Below are 17,241 nucleotides of genomic sequence, written 5' to 3'. Positions count from 1 at the left end.
GAATATGCCTTCAGCCTGTGAGATTCAGTTTTATTACTGTGAGACAGCATGTCAGTTTACATATTGAGGCTTTTTCATATTTCTCCTAAAATAGGTTTGGGAAAAGTAATGTTTTTTTTTTTCAAAAATATAGAGAAAATGGGATTTGTAATGAATGTATTAAAGTTCTGAATGTTTGAACATCCAGACAAGTATGTTTTGAAACCTACACTAACAGAAAACAACAGTTTCCAATATGACCATGAAGTCACAATGCAGAGATAAACCAGAGGAAGGGTGGAGGAGAGCATAGAAAGCTTAATAAAAACTTTTTCTTTCCCAAGTTGTCTCACCATTATTACCACAGAGGCACCAGAGGTTTCACTTGTGAAGAAATCTCTCTCAGCTTGACGCTGGTACACATTCAGTGAGGCATACAGCTGAAACAACAGGCAAACACTAGAGGATGAAGCAGGCAAAAATGTCCACTGCTATAGAGACACTAGCAACAGAATCCCACTTTCAGGTCTCACCTAAAGGCTGGAGCCCAGGTTTGTTCACTTACTTGTGTAGGTAAGCCAAGAACACAGTAACAGTAACAGTAACACTGTAAGCCAAGAACCGAGGCAAACATTCCTTTCTGCTTATATTTAATTTTTTATTTGAATGGGTAAAATGATGGGGCCACAACTTACTATTAAAGTAAAATGACATCTTAATAATAATCTAAAACACTTTAAATATGGAGCTTTTTTCCTAGCAACTAAAACTAAATAAACACTGACAAAGCCAAACCACCAACCTCTACAGAATCTACAGCAAAACATGAACCAGAAGACACAAGCACACACTATGTGCAAATGCGGTTAAATCCGATAACAGGAGATTCTTCTTCACACAAATGGTTGTGGGAGTCCAGCACAAGTGACCCAGCCATGTTGTTGAAACCAGTATCCTGACTCCTTTCAATACATGGTTGGATCAGATCCTGAGATTAAATAGCCACTATCAACCAAATGGGCTACAGAGGCCAAAAGGTTACAAACCAGAGGGAACTGCTCTTATTTTTTATATAAAGCATTCACTTAACTTAACACTACCTGCCATGTATCTAAATTCAGCATTTATTTTTCTTCTCATTATATTTACACTTGGGTAATCCTTTGGATCCACTAACCAAACCTTTTAACTAGATAACACACAAGACTTACCAATAAAACTTGCCTAGCTAGGGTTAAATGTCGCCTACTGATGAAACTGAAGAATGTGGCTGAATCAAATTCATTTAGTTATCAAGGAATAGCACACATAGCTCAGGTAAGTACTGGTAAAACCCTAATGATAGAACTAAATCCTTTGGCTCAAATGGTAATCCAGTGGTTTTTCCAAGAACCACTTTTGGGGTGAAAAATTCCAAAAGCTCTCGCCAAAACGTGCAGATAAAGCTACTTGAGAAATGACCAATGTGAGCTCTAGCAATAAATCCAAAACCCCAGCATGCAAACAATTCAACCTTTGTGGTGGGTTTCATAACCTGGAGACTGGAACAAATCTATAAGGCTTTGCATTTTAGCCACTTAAAATGGGCCGACAGAATCCAAGAATGTAGAATTTTGTCACCCCCGCATTCCTGTCTTAATAAGGTACTTTAACCTGACATTGCAAGAACAATGAAAGCTCTTTAGTGTGTTCTCCAACTGTATGAAACAGTATCCATGACAGACCATATGTCTGTCATATGAGATCACAGAGCTTGAATTTTCTAGCAGGACACTCTATAATAAGTAAACATCTGAAAATGCAAACATAAATACTAGAAGGCTTTTCATTTGCCAACCCAGGAAAATATAATCTGAAGATGACCTAATGTTAGAAAAGAGAATGTGTGGTGGTAGGGGGACAATCCTGCTACTTATGTGCTGACATTGTAGCCACGCTAGAACATTGTAGCTCTGTGCAAGGCTCAATGTGACTGTGCTCTACTCTCAGGTTACAAGCACCACTGCCTCTTACGCTCCCACTGAAAACAGTCTTTTAAAGTTAGCTTCAAAAAAGAAAGGAACGTATCAGCTTTAGATGTGAAAGTTTAATTACAGATCAAAACTTTGTGTACAAATGTCAAGAAGAAAGGATATACAAGGGATGTCCAATCTGGGTCATGGAGGATGTCTGTAGGTTTACAGCAACAGCATCTGAAGAACTGGAAAAAGGCTGTGTACAATTGGTCTAATCAGCAATATTGTAAGGATGAGCTGATGAGAGATCATTAACATCTGAACAGGAATGAACTGCAGACACACCTGTCCTTCTGAACCAGGATTAAAAAGCCCTAGACCCACAGCAACTCTTTGAACGGAGTTGTTGAAAGAACCGCTGAAAGAACTGAAATATCAGCAAATGTTGGGGTGGAGTACCGGAAGCTCCCAGATCTCATCGTCCACCGGCACAGAGGGATTATCTCCTGGGTGCTGGTGTTGGCTACTGTCTGCGTCTCCTGACACCGGGGAGCAGAGAGCCGCCACTGGCGGCTTCTCCTTCTTTTCATCAGTCTCCTTGGAGGCTGCAGGCAAAGCAGCCACACCAGCGTCATTGTCAGTCTGCCCCACGCTGGCTTCTTTGGTCTTTGTGTCCAGTCCAAAGAAATTCTTCTGAACAATGTAGCGGACGCACTGCAAAATGACGTTTCGCTCGTGACGAATCTCTTTCGCCAGCAACTGGGGAGAAAGAAAAACATTGAGAAATACTGCAGAATCGGATACATAGTTATGACTTCTTCTAGTTCGTTTGGCTAAAAATGCACTTTCAGACAGATTTTGAAAAGGCGCGTGATTTTATTTTTTAAGGTGCCCTGTGCCAACTGCAAACTTAGCATTTCATAACATAAAGACAAGAAAGGTCACAAATGAAAGGAGACGACTTGGCTCATCTAACCCATCTGCAAGTTAGTAGCTAATTGATCCAAACATCTCATCCATCCATTTCCAAACTGAAGCCTGCCCATCAGCTCCACAGACACGGCTGGGCAACCTTTCCATTACTCCCACAGCACCTTTTGTTGCTGTCCTTTAAAAATAATTTGCTCTGCTCAACTCAGGAGTATTAAGTGTCATTCTTGTAAGCATACCACAAACGCTGGACACATTACTACTCCTGCAAATATCAAGATGACCTGGCATTCAGTTGTCACAACTCAAAATGCCTCGGTCTTGGGAACCACTGCACAGATCGATTCAAAGCTTGGCAGCGCTCATGAAAATCAAGAGCTCCTTTCCGATTTGCTCCTTGCAAGCGGCTCTGATAATTCTGCTACCCACAGTTTTACCCACATTTTGATGACTATATCATTAAATGTGGTGACATGAAACAAACTACAATGGCTGCCTATCTGCCAATTTATTTGCAAAATTCTAACTGCAATTGTCTTGGGAAATGCTGCATGGATTGACTTGACATTTGGCAGCTTCATCACACCCAGACGTGCCTTGAAATGGCACTTCACAGGCTGAAACGACACTTTACAGGCTGAAACGACACTTTACACACCCCCATCAGTGGATCAAGCACCTGGTGCAATGTGCCCCATTACGCCCCCTGCTCTTCTTCAGAAACCAATTGGCAAACTAAAATCCAAATGTGGCAGGTATCTTTCTACTTGTTTGCTTAGTATACTCACCGTGCACTCACACAGCGTACAAACTTCAAAGATGCTTGCAGTGCTCTGGTTTATCTTATTTTTCTGCATTCAATTTTTACTTAGTTACAAAAGCAAGCAAAACAAGCCATGGAAAACAAAATCAAATGAAAAGCTTTTAGGAAGCTATGATAAGTCCTGCTGTCCACTTTGAGGTTTATACAGTCTATTCTAAATGACTCACTGCCAAGCCATCTGCGGACACCACTTTGCGAACACAGCTGTTGCCCAAAAATCAAGTTATATCTTTAATGCTTCACTGTATTGATAATAATATAGCACAAAATACAGAGTGTATACTTTAATTGTATGGTGAGTGAATGGGAGTATTTTAAATATCAGGTTATTTTTCTTTAAAGAGAATTCTGCTTTTTTCAGGCACTGTACTTCTGTTAATCAGAAAGATAAGATAAATATCACCTTTGTTTCTTTGTGAATGAGTATATACAATTGATACAATTGATAGGATCCTATTTATACGGCCATAGAGAAATAGCATTTTTTTTTTTTAAAAGGTTGTGGATGGCGGAGACTTTTCTCAGGGACACTGCAGGTGCGATATTAATCAAGGACCATGAATGAACAGCTGTGTGCAGCAAGCCCTGGTTTATTTAACCAACACTATTTCAACAAACTGAAGAGCAGGAGCAAAATCAAAGGTTTCTCGTGGATTTGGCACTACATAAACGTGAACAACTGGAAATGAGAATCCGTGAAGACATGGCTGAGGATGTGGTGTGGCAAAGCAGGCTTCAGCAATCTCGACTCAAGAAACCTTTCTGTGCTAAAGGCTGATGGACAGGTAGAGTCCAAATGAATGGTTCCAGTTTCAGGAAAGCAGACTATTAAGGAATTAGAAGAAGCAGAAGTAAGTATGGGATAAGAAATTAGTAAATAATTAATAGCAAAGGTAAAGCTTCAAGCTTAAGTACTCAATTACCACAGATGGCCATTCCTGACGTAGACGAACCAATGTAATTACTCAATTGATCAAAGTGCATGTGGGCCAAACCGTTGGATGACCTGTAAGACCTACTAGAGCTACCCAGGAACAAGGTCACTTGCCAGTGAGAAGCTAAAAAAAAACCCAATCTTGTTAGTCCTGAACAGAGAAGAGCGCAAGAGAACTTAAGGATTCAAAATCCACAGAACCAATAGTCGTCTTTAGAATTAACAAGGGAACCTGAACCAGGGGGAAGTGAATTTAAACAAGAACTGGAAGTACTTTTTCACACAAGGCCTGTGTGAGTGAGGAACAAGCTATATAGCCATGTTGTTGACACAGATGCACTAGAATGGCTGGATGAGATCTTTTGGTTCTCAATCTGTGGTATGTGTACCAATGCTGGTATGTGGAGTGCCCCCAGGTGGTATGCCAGATGACCCTGGAAATTTGTTGTGTGCACTGAAAAATTGGGAAGGGTTTTCATATTTTAATAAAATTAGTTTATGTGTCAAATATGCAGAGCGTGCGAATACTTGAGTGGACACAAGAGCTACTATGTAATTCTATACCACTGTATAGGAATGCGTGCTACGAACGTAAGAGACCAATTGTATTTCAAAAAGTTATCTCCGGCAAAAAGGGAGGTAGGAGAATGTGCGTGATTTTGGATTGATGCCAATCTCATGAGCACGAGAAAGCGTGATGGATAACAGAAAAATATTTAAGGACTGTTCTAGGTTAGACACGTCTCTGTGTTTCGCTCCCATGCGCATGAAATATAAACTTATTTTAACTTCTGAGACGGACTCCTGAAATGGAAACAGGGGAAAATGCAAGCTTGCAGATTGCTGAAGCAGGTAAACCCCACACTAATTGTGAAGAACATTGTGTACCGTTGGCAAAAGAGCTGACATGTATTATGCGTGGAGAAAATGCTGCTAAACACTTCGACCTGCTGCCCCTTTCGAATGACACAATCACTCATAGAATTATTGATATGGCAGATGATGTCAAAAGTACGCTGATAGAGCTCGTTAAGAGGAGCAGATGCTTTTCACTGCAATTAGATGAGTCTGTAGATGTTGTTGATTTGGCCAATTTGCTTGTTTACGTTTCATACGAGTTTGAGGGTACAGGTACGTCCCATGAGGACTTTCTGTTCTGTAAGCCGCTACCAACACAAACTACAGGAGAGCACATATTTTAGCTTATGAATGAATTTATCGAAGAGAATGGCATCGACTGGAAAAAATGCATCAGAGTTTGTACAGACAGAGGCAGACACAGTGTAGTTGCATGAATTAGAGAGGTTGCTCCAGATATAAAGTGGACGCACTGCAGCATCCACCACAAGGCCTTGGCAGTCAAGAAAATGCCTGAGGATTTAAAACCTGTTAGACTCTGCTGTCAAAGTTGTGAATTGTATCAAGGCTCAACCAATGAAATCGCATCTGCTTTGCTCCACTAAACAGGCTCGCCCCTCTCTCTGAAATGGTAAGTGCTTAGTCCTATTTTTATTAAATGTGTTTGTGCGCTCATGTTGGTCATTGAGATTTTCTGTGGTTCCTATGAGAAGATGACTTGTAGGTGGTACTTGGATGCTTTGGTTTGATGAGGGGTGGTACTTGGTCCAAGAAGTTTGAGAACCACTACTTTAATCAATTAGGAAAAACTACATGAGACAGGGTTACAAACAACAGAAAGCCATTTTTATGTGTTCTTGCTATTGCCAGCTTATAAACGCTGAATACAACGATCCATAATTTTACCAATTTTTGCTAATCAGCCTAAAAGTTGTGGACCTCTTCTGTCTTCTGTCTGAACAACAGCTATTATGTGGGGTTTATCAATTCAGGCAACAAGTGTGTCATTAATGGCTGCAAATCACATTATTCCTCCATTCACTAATCAATCTTCATATGTGAATACAAATTCTTTTCCCAAGCCTGTGCAGACTCATTAGGTAAATAATTTAGAGATGCCTTTTCTCCTGGCCCTGGTCCAAAGCCCAAAGGGGTTCGTCGCCTAGCAACAGGTTTGAATCACAAAATTTCACAGAGCCCCTCAAGATCTTTTCTGAAACTACTCGGCCACTGGAGAAACTTCAGTAACACAAAACCTCATACAAAAGGGGTTTCAGCAGAATTGAGCTGAACAGCCTTCTCTATTAAATCACTTTTGGCATCCATCAGCTGAAGGTGCAGGCTGCTTGTATCCACTTTTTTATTATTATGAAACCGTTCTGTTGTTGTGACACCAGCAAGCTGACTATGCAAAGCTGCGTTTCCGCTTGGGATAAATGAGAAATTTAAATGGATGACGTATTCTGCTTCAAGGTCCATTATTTCCATTTCAGAGCTGATTATATCCTAACAGAAATTCAACAGATTTTAAGGTTTTGCGTGGAAAAAGGCTTTGGCCAGGTGGTAAACTCCCGCAAACAACAATGTGGCTCCTTAACGTTAGCCCCCCTCATCTAGCTATCTAACAGCTAGATTACTGTACTAACTTGTGAACTAACTAGCTATCTAACTGTTGTACCTTAACAGGATTACCTGACCTAGACATTATTTGACCACCAAAACTAGTTTTTAATATATACAGGCGGCCCATGATGATGTCCAAGGAAGAACTTTGCGCTTGAAACACATTGCTAAATTCTGTATGCATCAAGCCACAATTGTGTTCATTTGCCTTCTGAGGTGATATTTATTTTCTTTCCTTATTGAGGCAATATCGAGGTCTTTTTTTACTTAAATTAAGAGACTTCCATTACTACTACTTTACTACTCTACAGAAATTATATTTCTCACCAGCTTTCGCAAATGACAACAAAAAATTTTGACTGCACTATTTGTATTGATAGTTTCTTCTCTTCGCATACAAAAACTCATTGGTTAATCACGAATGTCTACAACAATTTCAGAACTTTATGTTCATTACTTTACTTAATTACTTCATTGTTTCTATTCACCCTAGTCTTGATGCAAATGTGTGAGACTTTAAGACCAAGATTTAGTCTCATGCCTTGAGACCTGTGCAATTACTGTGCGTAACGCTGACTGGCAAATGATCTTGCAGTCTATTACTAAGAAACAGAGTTTCAACATAGACTCCTGTGCACATTTTGCCAGTGTTCACACATTTGTTTCGCCAGGTGGCTGGCTCTCATTTTTGGCCCACCGGGCCTGTATACCTCTGCGGGAACCCAAACCATGGTTTTACATCAATCATTTCACTTAAAACCTGTAACAGGTGTTTAAATTGTGTTTACAACTGATAAGGAGTTTAGATATTTCTAATAGATATATAGTGCTAAAAAACTACGCAATGAGAAATTATCTAGTCGTAAACTGTCCATACGATGACCATGGCATCTGGATTTAAGTAACATGAAAAACCCAATATAATTCAGTCTACTTAATAAGTACTTTTCACACAAAAAGTAAGTTGTATTTTCAAAATACTTAAAAAATCCGGTATGAGAATGGACATTCAAGGGGTGACTGATCAAACTGGAGTGCCACAGGAAACTGTACTAGGACAACTACTACTCTTTACTTTTATATCAATAATCAAGATTCAGGAATAGCTAGTAAACTAGTCAAATCTACTGAAGATTTCAAAGTAGCAGGATTCACAAACCCTGCAGAAACAGCAAGAGAAGTGAATTAAGATTTAGAAAACGCTCAAGACTGACCAAACACCTGGCAGACGACATTTCATGCCAACGATTGGAGAGAGTTGCACGCTGACAGCAAAAACAAACTATATTTACAAACTATAAACAAGCTATACATTTTAAATGGGAAACAGAGAGCTAGTAAACCCCACGCATAAGTCTCCCAGCCAATGTGGGGAGGAAATCAAAAAGGAGAACAAAACGTTAACAAACCAAGAGATGTTAAAATTCTAAAATGCACCAGTGAGATCTAATTTAGAATACTGTGCCCCATTTTTATAGAACAAAATACTGCTGGACTGCAACCAGTTTACAGATGAACAGCCAGATGAATTCTGGGGCTTGAAGACATATTTCACACTGACAGGCTGAATGAAATGAACCTTATGAGGTAAGACTTCAGCAGAGACGCTACAAGAACCCAGAATCCTCAAAGGCATGAACGAGAATGGACCAAATGACCTCCTCGGGTTTGTAACCTTTCTGATATAACCGAATTCTGCGAGGCTCAAATGCAGCGTGGAGGCCTGGGAACAGGCTTACCATTTCCAGCAGGGTCCGTCGATGCCGCTGCTGACTCCCACTGCTGCCCTTCCCTTCCTTGGGCCGCGCGCTCTTGCGTCTGGCCATTTTGGCTGCCGGCTGGAGGGGCTGCCTCCCGTCCTCAGAGTGGTCTCGCTTAGCTGCCTGGGAAATCCTGCAAACTGCCCTCTCTGGACAATTTCTCAGGAGGGCCACGTTTTCTTCCAGAGCCGCAGAAACTTTCAGCAGAGGTGTTTCTTAGGGAAAACCGCAAACAAAAAAATGGTATGAAGGAAATTATATCCACCAACATTTATTGGTTTCAGTCATATATTTTTATTTTTGCTTTTTATTTGCCTAAGATACCAGAGTCAACAGTCACACGTGTAACAGCGTGCAAAATATAGTTCTGAAAAGAACAAAATATGTCAGGACATAATGCAAAGAAAACAACTAATTACATAAACTCCAGAATTAATCTTAAAACGATATAAAGAGAAATTAACTCTTTCTAACTCTGTCTGGAATTGATGTCAATTTGTTTTTGCTAATACTTCACTGGAAAGTAATGTAATCCCTTAAAAAACTTAGAAACAGAAAAAAATGGTGAAGATGGGCACTAAAACAAATCTGTGTATGACCTACCCTCAGGCCCTTGGTCACTGTCACTGTCGGATGTGCTGCCATAGCTTGCGACAAGCGCCGCCAGACTTGAGGTTATCTGTTTGGGGATCACAGTCAGGCCCCCCTTGCCACTGGCCGCTGTTTCGTCCTTGTCTGAATCTACAAGGAGAAAATGTCCAACTTTTCATCACATTTCCATAATGAGACTTACCCTGAGATATGGAGCAAAAGAAACTAACCTAGAAAAAAAAAACACTGACTCATGGGCACTTAATTGCCTGGGACAGCTTTGAGTCTTATCAAGCATAATGAAAGAGGTGCTGAAAGGCAGTGAAAGACACTCTTTGTGCAGTTGGCACTCCTATCTTCCTGAACTTTAGCTGGTGAACACAGCATGCCAAGAAAAAGGAGTTAACTCTGCTTCACACTGCCTGAAATTTCCATATACTCCTTATGAAAGGCAGCTTATGAACTCTTCATGCTTCACAATAATACTTGATTCCTGCAAGTATTCTGATATAATGCGATAATAAAAGAGAATTACACATTACACATTTGCACAAAGCACTAACAGATGTATTCAATACTGAGGTAATGCTTTCAATGCACGTGCTGCTGACTAATCAACAAATGTTTTCACTAGAGAAAAGTGTACCTAGGTTAACTTACAAGTTGTGTTAAAATGTACCACAGCCTTCTGCTCTCCCCTATTTGTTTCTCAGACTATACTGAAAATCTGAAAAAGAGGCTTTGAAGAATTCCAGTCCTCCAACAACGTCTGTCCATAAAACATTCTATCCCCGTAGGTAAGTACAATTTTACTGCCAAGTAAAACAATCATAAAAGCACAGTTTTGCTGATTTTGTGAAAGGAAGTGGCCTATCAACATAAGGCCCTTCTTAAGACTATTTTTACTTTCAAATAGTTTCCACGACGTCGACATGAGCACCCAGAAACTGGAAGAAGTGCTATGATTACATTCACCCAGAAACAAAAAACAGTCCACCTTCGGAATCGTGGAATAATAAAGACAAACCAGGACAGGTGACAACTGCATCTACAGGTCGTATTCGGACACAGGACGCTGAAGAAACTGGAATAGAAAACTTTAACAATTTTAACCCATCTGCCCCTTTATAAAAATACCCGAGATCTGGAAGAGCCTGTAACAGATGGCTGCTTTTGGTTTTACCAAGGCGTCGAAGACCCATGCTTGTGTACTGGGTCGGAAACCTGCGACAGGCCAGTGGGGCAAAGTTCCTATTTCACGTGGGCCCAGGTTTCACCCGCCCGTCAAAGCCCTGTGAAGGTTCACCTGCATCACTGTTGGCCAGGGCTCCCAGGGGGTCTCCCTCCCGAGGCCTTTCTGCCTCTCGGCCCTCTGGCTCCGGAGCCCTCATGTTCCACTCTTTTCTGCCCCAGGGGTTTTTCTGGAACGTTCCACCTGGCCCCTGGTGCCTGCGCCCCTCGGGCTCCCGTTCAGGCGCTGCCCGCTGTCCTTTGCTCTTCATCCGCCTGTGCACAACACATCACACACCAGCGTGAGCGAGCGAGCAACACTTTAAAAACAGCTGTAGCCGAGTTGGACGAGTGCACAGTTTTAAACGCAAGAAATCGGACAGCACACTACAGTTTGGGAGACCCCTGAATTTGAAGTAGAAGCAAAATGATTTAGGTGTTCACATGGCCCAGAAAAAAAAAAACTACGAGTGGACGGGTTAACAAGACCAACAAAATGCATATGTGCACAATGAAAATTGTACAACTTCATCAGGAGAAGTAATGTTTAAGTTAAAGAAAGGATGCCTAGGATCTTGTTTATAATGCATGCACTGGGAGAAGATTTGGTCATCTAACTCCAAAAGGGACATTGCTGCTCTGGAAAGAGTTCAAAGACACAGAAAAGTTACAGGATATGAATCTACATTTGATTTTGATGTACAATTTCAAAACCCTGGAGTGTGTTGGACAGATCCAGGGCAACAGACAACAATGAAACAATCATGCAGGAACACAAGCAGACAACCAGGATAAGAAGTCTCAACACTGAAAATACAGGACAAAGTGATGTCGATGTCTAGAAAGAGCAAAACAGCCATGTTGCCAAAGCTGATTCTTTGGGACATCTTTAAAAACTGCTGAGAAGCAAACAGGCCTTCTTACAAATATAGGTGTATTCTCCGATAAGGAAGATCAAATCTATTGTATAAGATCAAGTACTCCAAATGAACACTATTTTAATAAAATTAAGAGTTTGCTCTAAAGGATCAGTGAGATCTATATAAACCTTTAAAATCACCGTTCCTTATTTGGCTTTCCTTCTTTCTGAAGAAAATAATTGTTGTTCATCAGTAGGCAACTGATGCAGTCATAAACAAGAATTGCTTAACTAGTCACACTTTGACACTCCAAAGTGACCAACAGCAGGTTTGTAATCCTAAACAAATCCCCCCCCCCAACAAAACAAATCTAAACCTAACCATGAAATTTACATTGTAGAACTGCTACTTAAATAAAAAGATTGAAGTAATTCTCATTTCATAAAGGCAATAAACACCAAGAGGACAAAGCAGTTGACAGAAACGTGTAATAATAATAATAATAATAATAATAATAATAATAATAATAATAATAATAATAATAATTGCTTACATTTATATAGCACTTTTCTGGACACTCCACTCAAAGCACTTTACAGGTAATGGGGACAAACCCTCCACCACCACCAATGTGTAGCATCCACCTGGATGATGCGACGGTAGCCATAGTGCACCAGAACGCTCACCACACATCAGCTATCAGTGGAGAGGAGAGCAGAGTAATGAAACCAATTCATAGATGGGGATTATTAGGAGGCCATGATTGGTAAGGGCCAATGGGAAATTTGGCCAGGACGCCGGGATTACACCCCTACTCTTTACGAGAAACGCCCTGGGATTTTTAATGACCACAGAGAGTCAGGACCTCGGTTTTACGTCTCATCCGAAGGACGGCGCCTATAGTGTCCCCGTCATCATACTGGGGCATTAGGACCCACGTGAACCGCAGGGTGAGCGCCCCCTGCTGGCCCCACTTACACCTCTTCCAGCAGCAACCTTAGTTTTTCCCAGGAGGTCTCCCATCCAGGTACTGACCAGGCTCACATCTGCTTAGCTTCAGTGTATAGTGTATTTTCGCAGAGTAAGCACTCCGCAAGGGCTTTTCAAAAGGGGACTTTCGCGGCAACATACCCAAACTGTGCCGTCTCCAGCACGTCTCCTCTTTCCTGCTTGTCTTGCTTCATCTTTTTCTTTCTTTCGATGTTGGACAGAGTAGGGTAGTTTCTGCATCAAACAGTACAAAAAAAACAAACAAGGTAAGGGAGTGCTAAACGTCAAAGCCCTTATTCCAAAATGGTCTGGAGAAACAAACACTGCACAGACGTGCAGAGGGAAGTGGGATATCACAAAGACAAAGGTTTTGTCTTATAGATACCAAGTCCTTGCACACAAAAGGCAACTGTATCTGAAGTACTGTAGTTTAAGGTGCCACAGCAAAGCTTGAAACTGTCTTCCTGTTTGTTACAGGAAAAGACTGCTACACTCACAGAGTCTAAAGCACTTAATATAATGTGTGAAAGGAGATAATCGTCCATTATCAGAACGCTGCTTATTCCTGGTAAGGGTCACGACAATGACCCACCCATCCTGTAAGCACAGCAAATGTCCAGGGTTACCCTAGACAGCTCGCCATGCCATCGCAGGCCTCGCACTCGCACAAGCACTTGGTGGGTCAATTCCATATCTTCGGAAGAAGGAGGGAGAACATGCTAACTCCACACAAAAGGTTGCCTGGTGTGGAATTGAACACAGGATCAGAAAGCTGTGAGGCAGCAATGCTGACTGCAATATTACCACTGTGTTCATAAGCAAAACACTACACTTAGTGAAAGAGAAGTGAAAGTCTTGTCTAGAAAGTCTATGAAAAAAGATTGATAATGACTGTAAATTGACAGAGAACGGCACAAAACTGCTCCACCTAGTGGAATTTAGTCTAAATGAAAAACCCTATGCATTCCAGTCATGTCATTGTGCTGTAAACACATTTACCTGAATAACAATAAGACATCGCGATAGTATGTATGATCTGTTTTGGCGGACTCAAATAAGTACCCCTCAAACCTGATACACGCAGTCCCCTTGCTACAACATGATAACTGTGTCTGTTTTAAATACTTAGGAATATAAAGTATGCTTCAAAATTATTCACACCAATAAGCTCTTATAGATGTAATTAAAGGATTTCTCTTGGTGCTGTGAGACGAACATGGTTGAGCTAATCAAATTGTGCAAATTTCATGGAAGGAGCACAACAGTATATTAAACAAAATATAAACTAACAAACACTGCCGTTACTAAAAAATAAAATGCTGGAAGCTCACTTTTTTCTTTCTTCTCTCCATCTTGCAATTTCCTCTGGAGTATCAAGTTTGATCTTTTTTGCTCCTGGTCCATGCATCTTAATAAAAGAGAGAAGGATTTTTTTAAGGAATGAGGATATCTGTAGTTCTGCAGCTTTTTTTTACCATACTGCAGTTGTCTGGAAGCCACTGTTACAAGTCAAAGAAAAGCACTTTTATCAAAGTTACAAATTTACCACTGCAGCATCATTTATTGAAATAGGGGGTATCCAAATAAGGAAATGAAGATCCCAATGTCCCTTATAAAATAAACCTTGGAAAAAAAACATAAGTATCATAAAAAAAGAGTTTTAAAATGACAAACTTCAGAGACACCCAAAACTCATCCAACAGTATGGGCAAGAGCTCCAAGGAAGACCTATCAGAAGAAGCTTTTAAAATCCAGTAGTTCAAATCAAAATTACTTACGTTTTTCCAGTGAATATGGACGAGCTTTTCATGGGCAGTGAAACTGCAGTCCTTCGCAGAGCACTGGAAAAACAAACATTATTTTCCTTTTCTGTAATGTTTTTTTTTGGAAGGTTTAAAACTTGCTCAGACATATTTATCTACTTAAATACATATTTAACCTTCAAATGCATTACTTGATTGTGTCCTGAATTTTCTCTGCATTATGCAAAAACAGCTGGAGTACAAGTATATTCTATTCTTCCATTCTCTACTACAGAAAGATTCTTAAGTTACAGACGGTAGCAACAGACCTTTTAATAGAAAATACAGTTTACCTTTACATGTTGTGAAACGTGTTCTTGATATTTCTCTTCGTTTTTAAAGCCTCGGTCACATGTATCACAGAAGTGTGAAAACTCCGGCTCCTTTTTCTTTTTCTGCAGAAACAAAAAAAGCACAATATAAAGCTTACACAGCACTTTCAAAGTCCGGTCTGATTTCCCTCACCTCTATTGTTTGTAGAAGTTGTCTTGAACAGTGAAATAAGGGATCCCCCCAACACACACACTGATGTTTGAAGGTACAGCTAACATTAGGCAATCGGTACCTTTTTTCCATCACTGTTCTGATTCTGTCCAACTTGTTGAGTCTCTCTCTGATGGCTGAAATGGTTCTGCGGACCTGCAAAAACCAGGTGTAGTGAAAAAAAGGGAATCATATTTGATCAATTTTGAGTGTTTGTTTAGACAAGCTCCTGTTAATGATAAAACATCCTTTATAAGAACAAAAACACAGCCTAGAAAAAGATTTGTCTGAAAACACAAGATGACAATTCAGTCTTTTATAAAAGCTACATGAAAATAGTGAACTCTTCTTCTTGACTCAGCATCCCTCAATAAACGAGTTACACACATGAAACCCACCACATCTATTTTAGATCCCATTCCCACCACTTTATTTCAGTCCTGTTTCCCTTCTCTCTGTCCCATTATCCTCAATGTCGTAAATGAATCCTTGAGCACTAGTGTTTTGCCAAAAGTCCTCAAAACTGCTGCCATTACCCCCATGCCAAAAAAGCCTCACATGGCTCTAGACAATCTTAACAATTTTTGCCCCATCTCTAACTTACCCTTTCTCGCAAAAATTCTAGAACGTACTGTAACATTCCAGTTACATAACCACCTCATAACAAATAACCTTTTTGAACCCCTCCAATCTGGCTTCCGTCAACTTCACAGCACAGAAACTGCCCTGGTCAAAGTTACTAACGATCTTCTAATAGCTTCTGATTCCGGTTCTCTTTCTATACTCATCCTTCTTGATCTCAGTGTTGCTGACCATGACATGTTACTTTCTGGTCTTGAGACTGTGTTTGGAGTTTCTGACACTGCTCTCAAATGGTTCAAGTCTTACCTCACTGATCGCTGTCACTTGGTCTCTCTTAATGTGTATAGGTCAGAAATTGGTCTTGATAAATCTGGTGTTCCTCAGGGCTCAATACCGGGCCCCTTGCTCTTCAGCAATTACATGTTTCCACTTGGTCAGCTTTTAAGATCACATGGCCTCAGCTATCATTTCTACACTGATGATACTCAAATACCCATCCATACCAAACCTGACACTGATGTGGCTGTCTATTCTAACTGCAACTCTGACATAAAAACGTGGATGACTCAAAATTTCCTTCATCTTAACTGTGACAAGACTGAACATATATAAAATAGTTTTTATATTATTATCTTTAACACCTGAAGACAAAATTCCAAACAAGAAAGCCATTACGTCAGATTTTAATAAAATCTGCACATTATAACCCAAAGCAGCAAAAATGTGAATTCATACTGCTTCACCGATTTTAGAGCATTACAAAAGAAAATGCACGCTTTATATTATATTAATCCTGGTTTAACACATCGCCATGACCACCTACTACACAACTTTATGTTATATTATAAACCGATCTAGGAGTATTATTAACGGGGTGGCGTGCGGGTTGCGGAAACACCAATATTAAATGGATCTTCTCAAAGTTACAAGAAATAAACAGACATGAGCAGACGGTACCCGTTCGCCACGTACGACCGGCAGCATGTAAAATCTTAAACCATCAATGAGCGTACTGTTTCTATATCCGTGTACAGTATAACGTTCTCTAACATATATATTATCATCGGCAGCTCAGAGTTGGGCACACTGATTACTGTATATCTTCATATTTGTGATGTCTGAAACACGATTTGACTAAACGGGTGGACCAATTCGTACAACTCACCGAACGTGTTCTGTTGACGGTTATCAAACCAAGGGTTTGGGTGACGGGGACCTCCGTACCAGTGTCCTGGAGGTGGGTAAGCCCCAGGCCCGGGAGGGGGTCCAAACCAGTTGCCGAACCCCGGGTGAAAGTTGCCGGGATGGCCCGGTGGTGGCCCGTGAAATACTGGAGGTCTAAGCATCGGTCTCGGAGGCAAACAGTTGACCTCTGGTGCAGGATAATTACCGAAATTATTCATTATAATAGCCTTAATAGTAAGTTTAAACCACACTTGTTACAAAAACTCACGATCAGGATTTCCTAGCTCTGCCTCACATGTTTTTCTGCAAACACACAGCCATGTGCAAGTTCCGTAAGAACGTCATTTCCGGGAACCAACACTCGGAATAAAACACCAGAGGGCGAACGCGAGAAAAAATATAATAGGAAGGTTTTCACTGAATTAATCATTTAAATAAAACGACAATAATTTGTATATGAATTGCATCTATAAATATTTTATGTAGCATGTTGACAGAATGTGAAGCGCGAAATGTGTTGCAGACACAGAAAACTCTAACTTATTTGGTTATGCATTATGTGTTTTACATACTTGTGCCTCTGGAAAAACATAAAATATTAAACCCCAGTGAAAAAAACGACTTTTGTGTTAATTATTATTTATAAGTCCGTGAAG

The 17,241-nt window shown here is 40.4% G+C and overlaps 2 protein-coding genes across 2 annotated transcripts in view; both read right to left on the bottom strand.

Moving 5' to 3' along the window:
* tpt1 (tumor protein, translationally-controlled 1) overlaps positions 1 to 17,241 on the bottom strand; it is a 295,888-nt gene that overhangs the window by 234,735 nt on the left and 43,912 nt on the right. The gene's annotated exons all lie outside the window — the stretch shown is intronic.
* Positions 2,046 to 16,940, bottom strand: nufip1 (nuclear FMR1 interacting protein 1). The gene is made up of 10 exons (XM_006639066.3): positions 16,566 to 16,940; positions 14,901 to 14,974; positions 14,629 to 14,730; positions 14,312 to 14,374; positions 13,865 to 13,941; positions 12,675 to 12,767; positions 10,760 to 10,959; positions 9,466 to 9,603; positions 8,842 to 9,077; positions 2,046 to 2,693 (listed from the first exon to the last, which is right to left on the bottom strand). Exons 1-10 carry the CDS (start codon positions 16,801 to 16,803, stop codon positions 2,370 to 2,372), a joined length of 1,545 nt encoding a protein of 514 aa, XP_006639129.3. The 5' UTR covers positions 16,804 to 16,940; the 3' UTR covers positions 2,046 to 2,369.

The sequence above is a fragment of the Lepisosteus oculatus genome, chromosome 15, assembly GCF_040954835.1.
Source record: "Lepisosteus oculatus isolate fLepOcu1 chromosome 15, fLepOcu1.hap2, whole genome shotgun sequence".
NCBI lineage: Eukaryota > Metazoa > Chordata > Actinopteri > Semionotiformes > Lepisosteidae > Lepisosteus > Lepisosteus oculatus.
Note: the sequence above shows the minus strand (reverse complement) of the source record. Positions and strands in the feature narration are given on the sequence as shown.

Bases quoted from the DNA above. Each gene is read 5' to 3' on its own strand.
- nufip1 (XM_006639066.3), bottom strand. From the start codon at position 16,803: ATGAATAATTTCGGTAATTATCCTGCACCAGAGGTCAACTGTTTGCCT. The intron at 14,975-16,565 runs GTGAGTTGTACG...TGGTTTTTGCAG, and splicing joins CCGTCAACAGAACACGTTCG to GTCCGCAGAACCATTTCAGC. The intron at 2,694-8,841 runs GTAAGCCTGTTC...CTTTCTCCCCAG, and splicing joins GACGGACCCTGCTGGAAATG to TTGCTGGCGAAAGAGATTCG.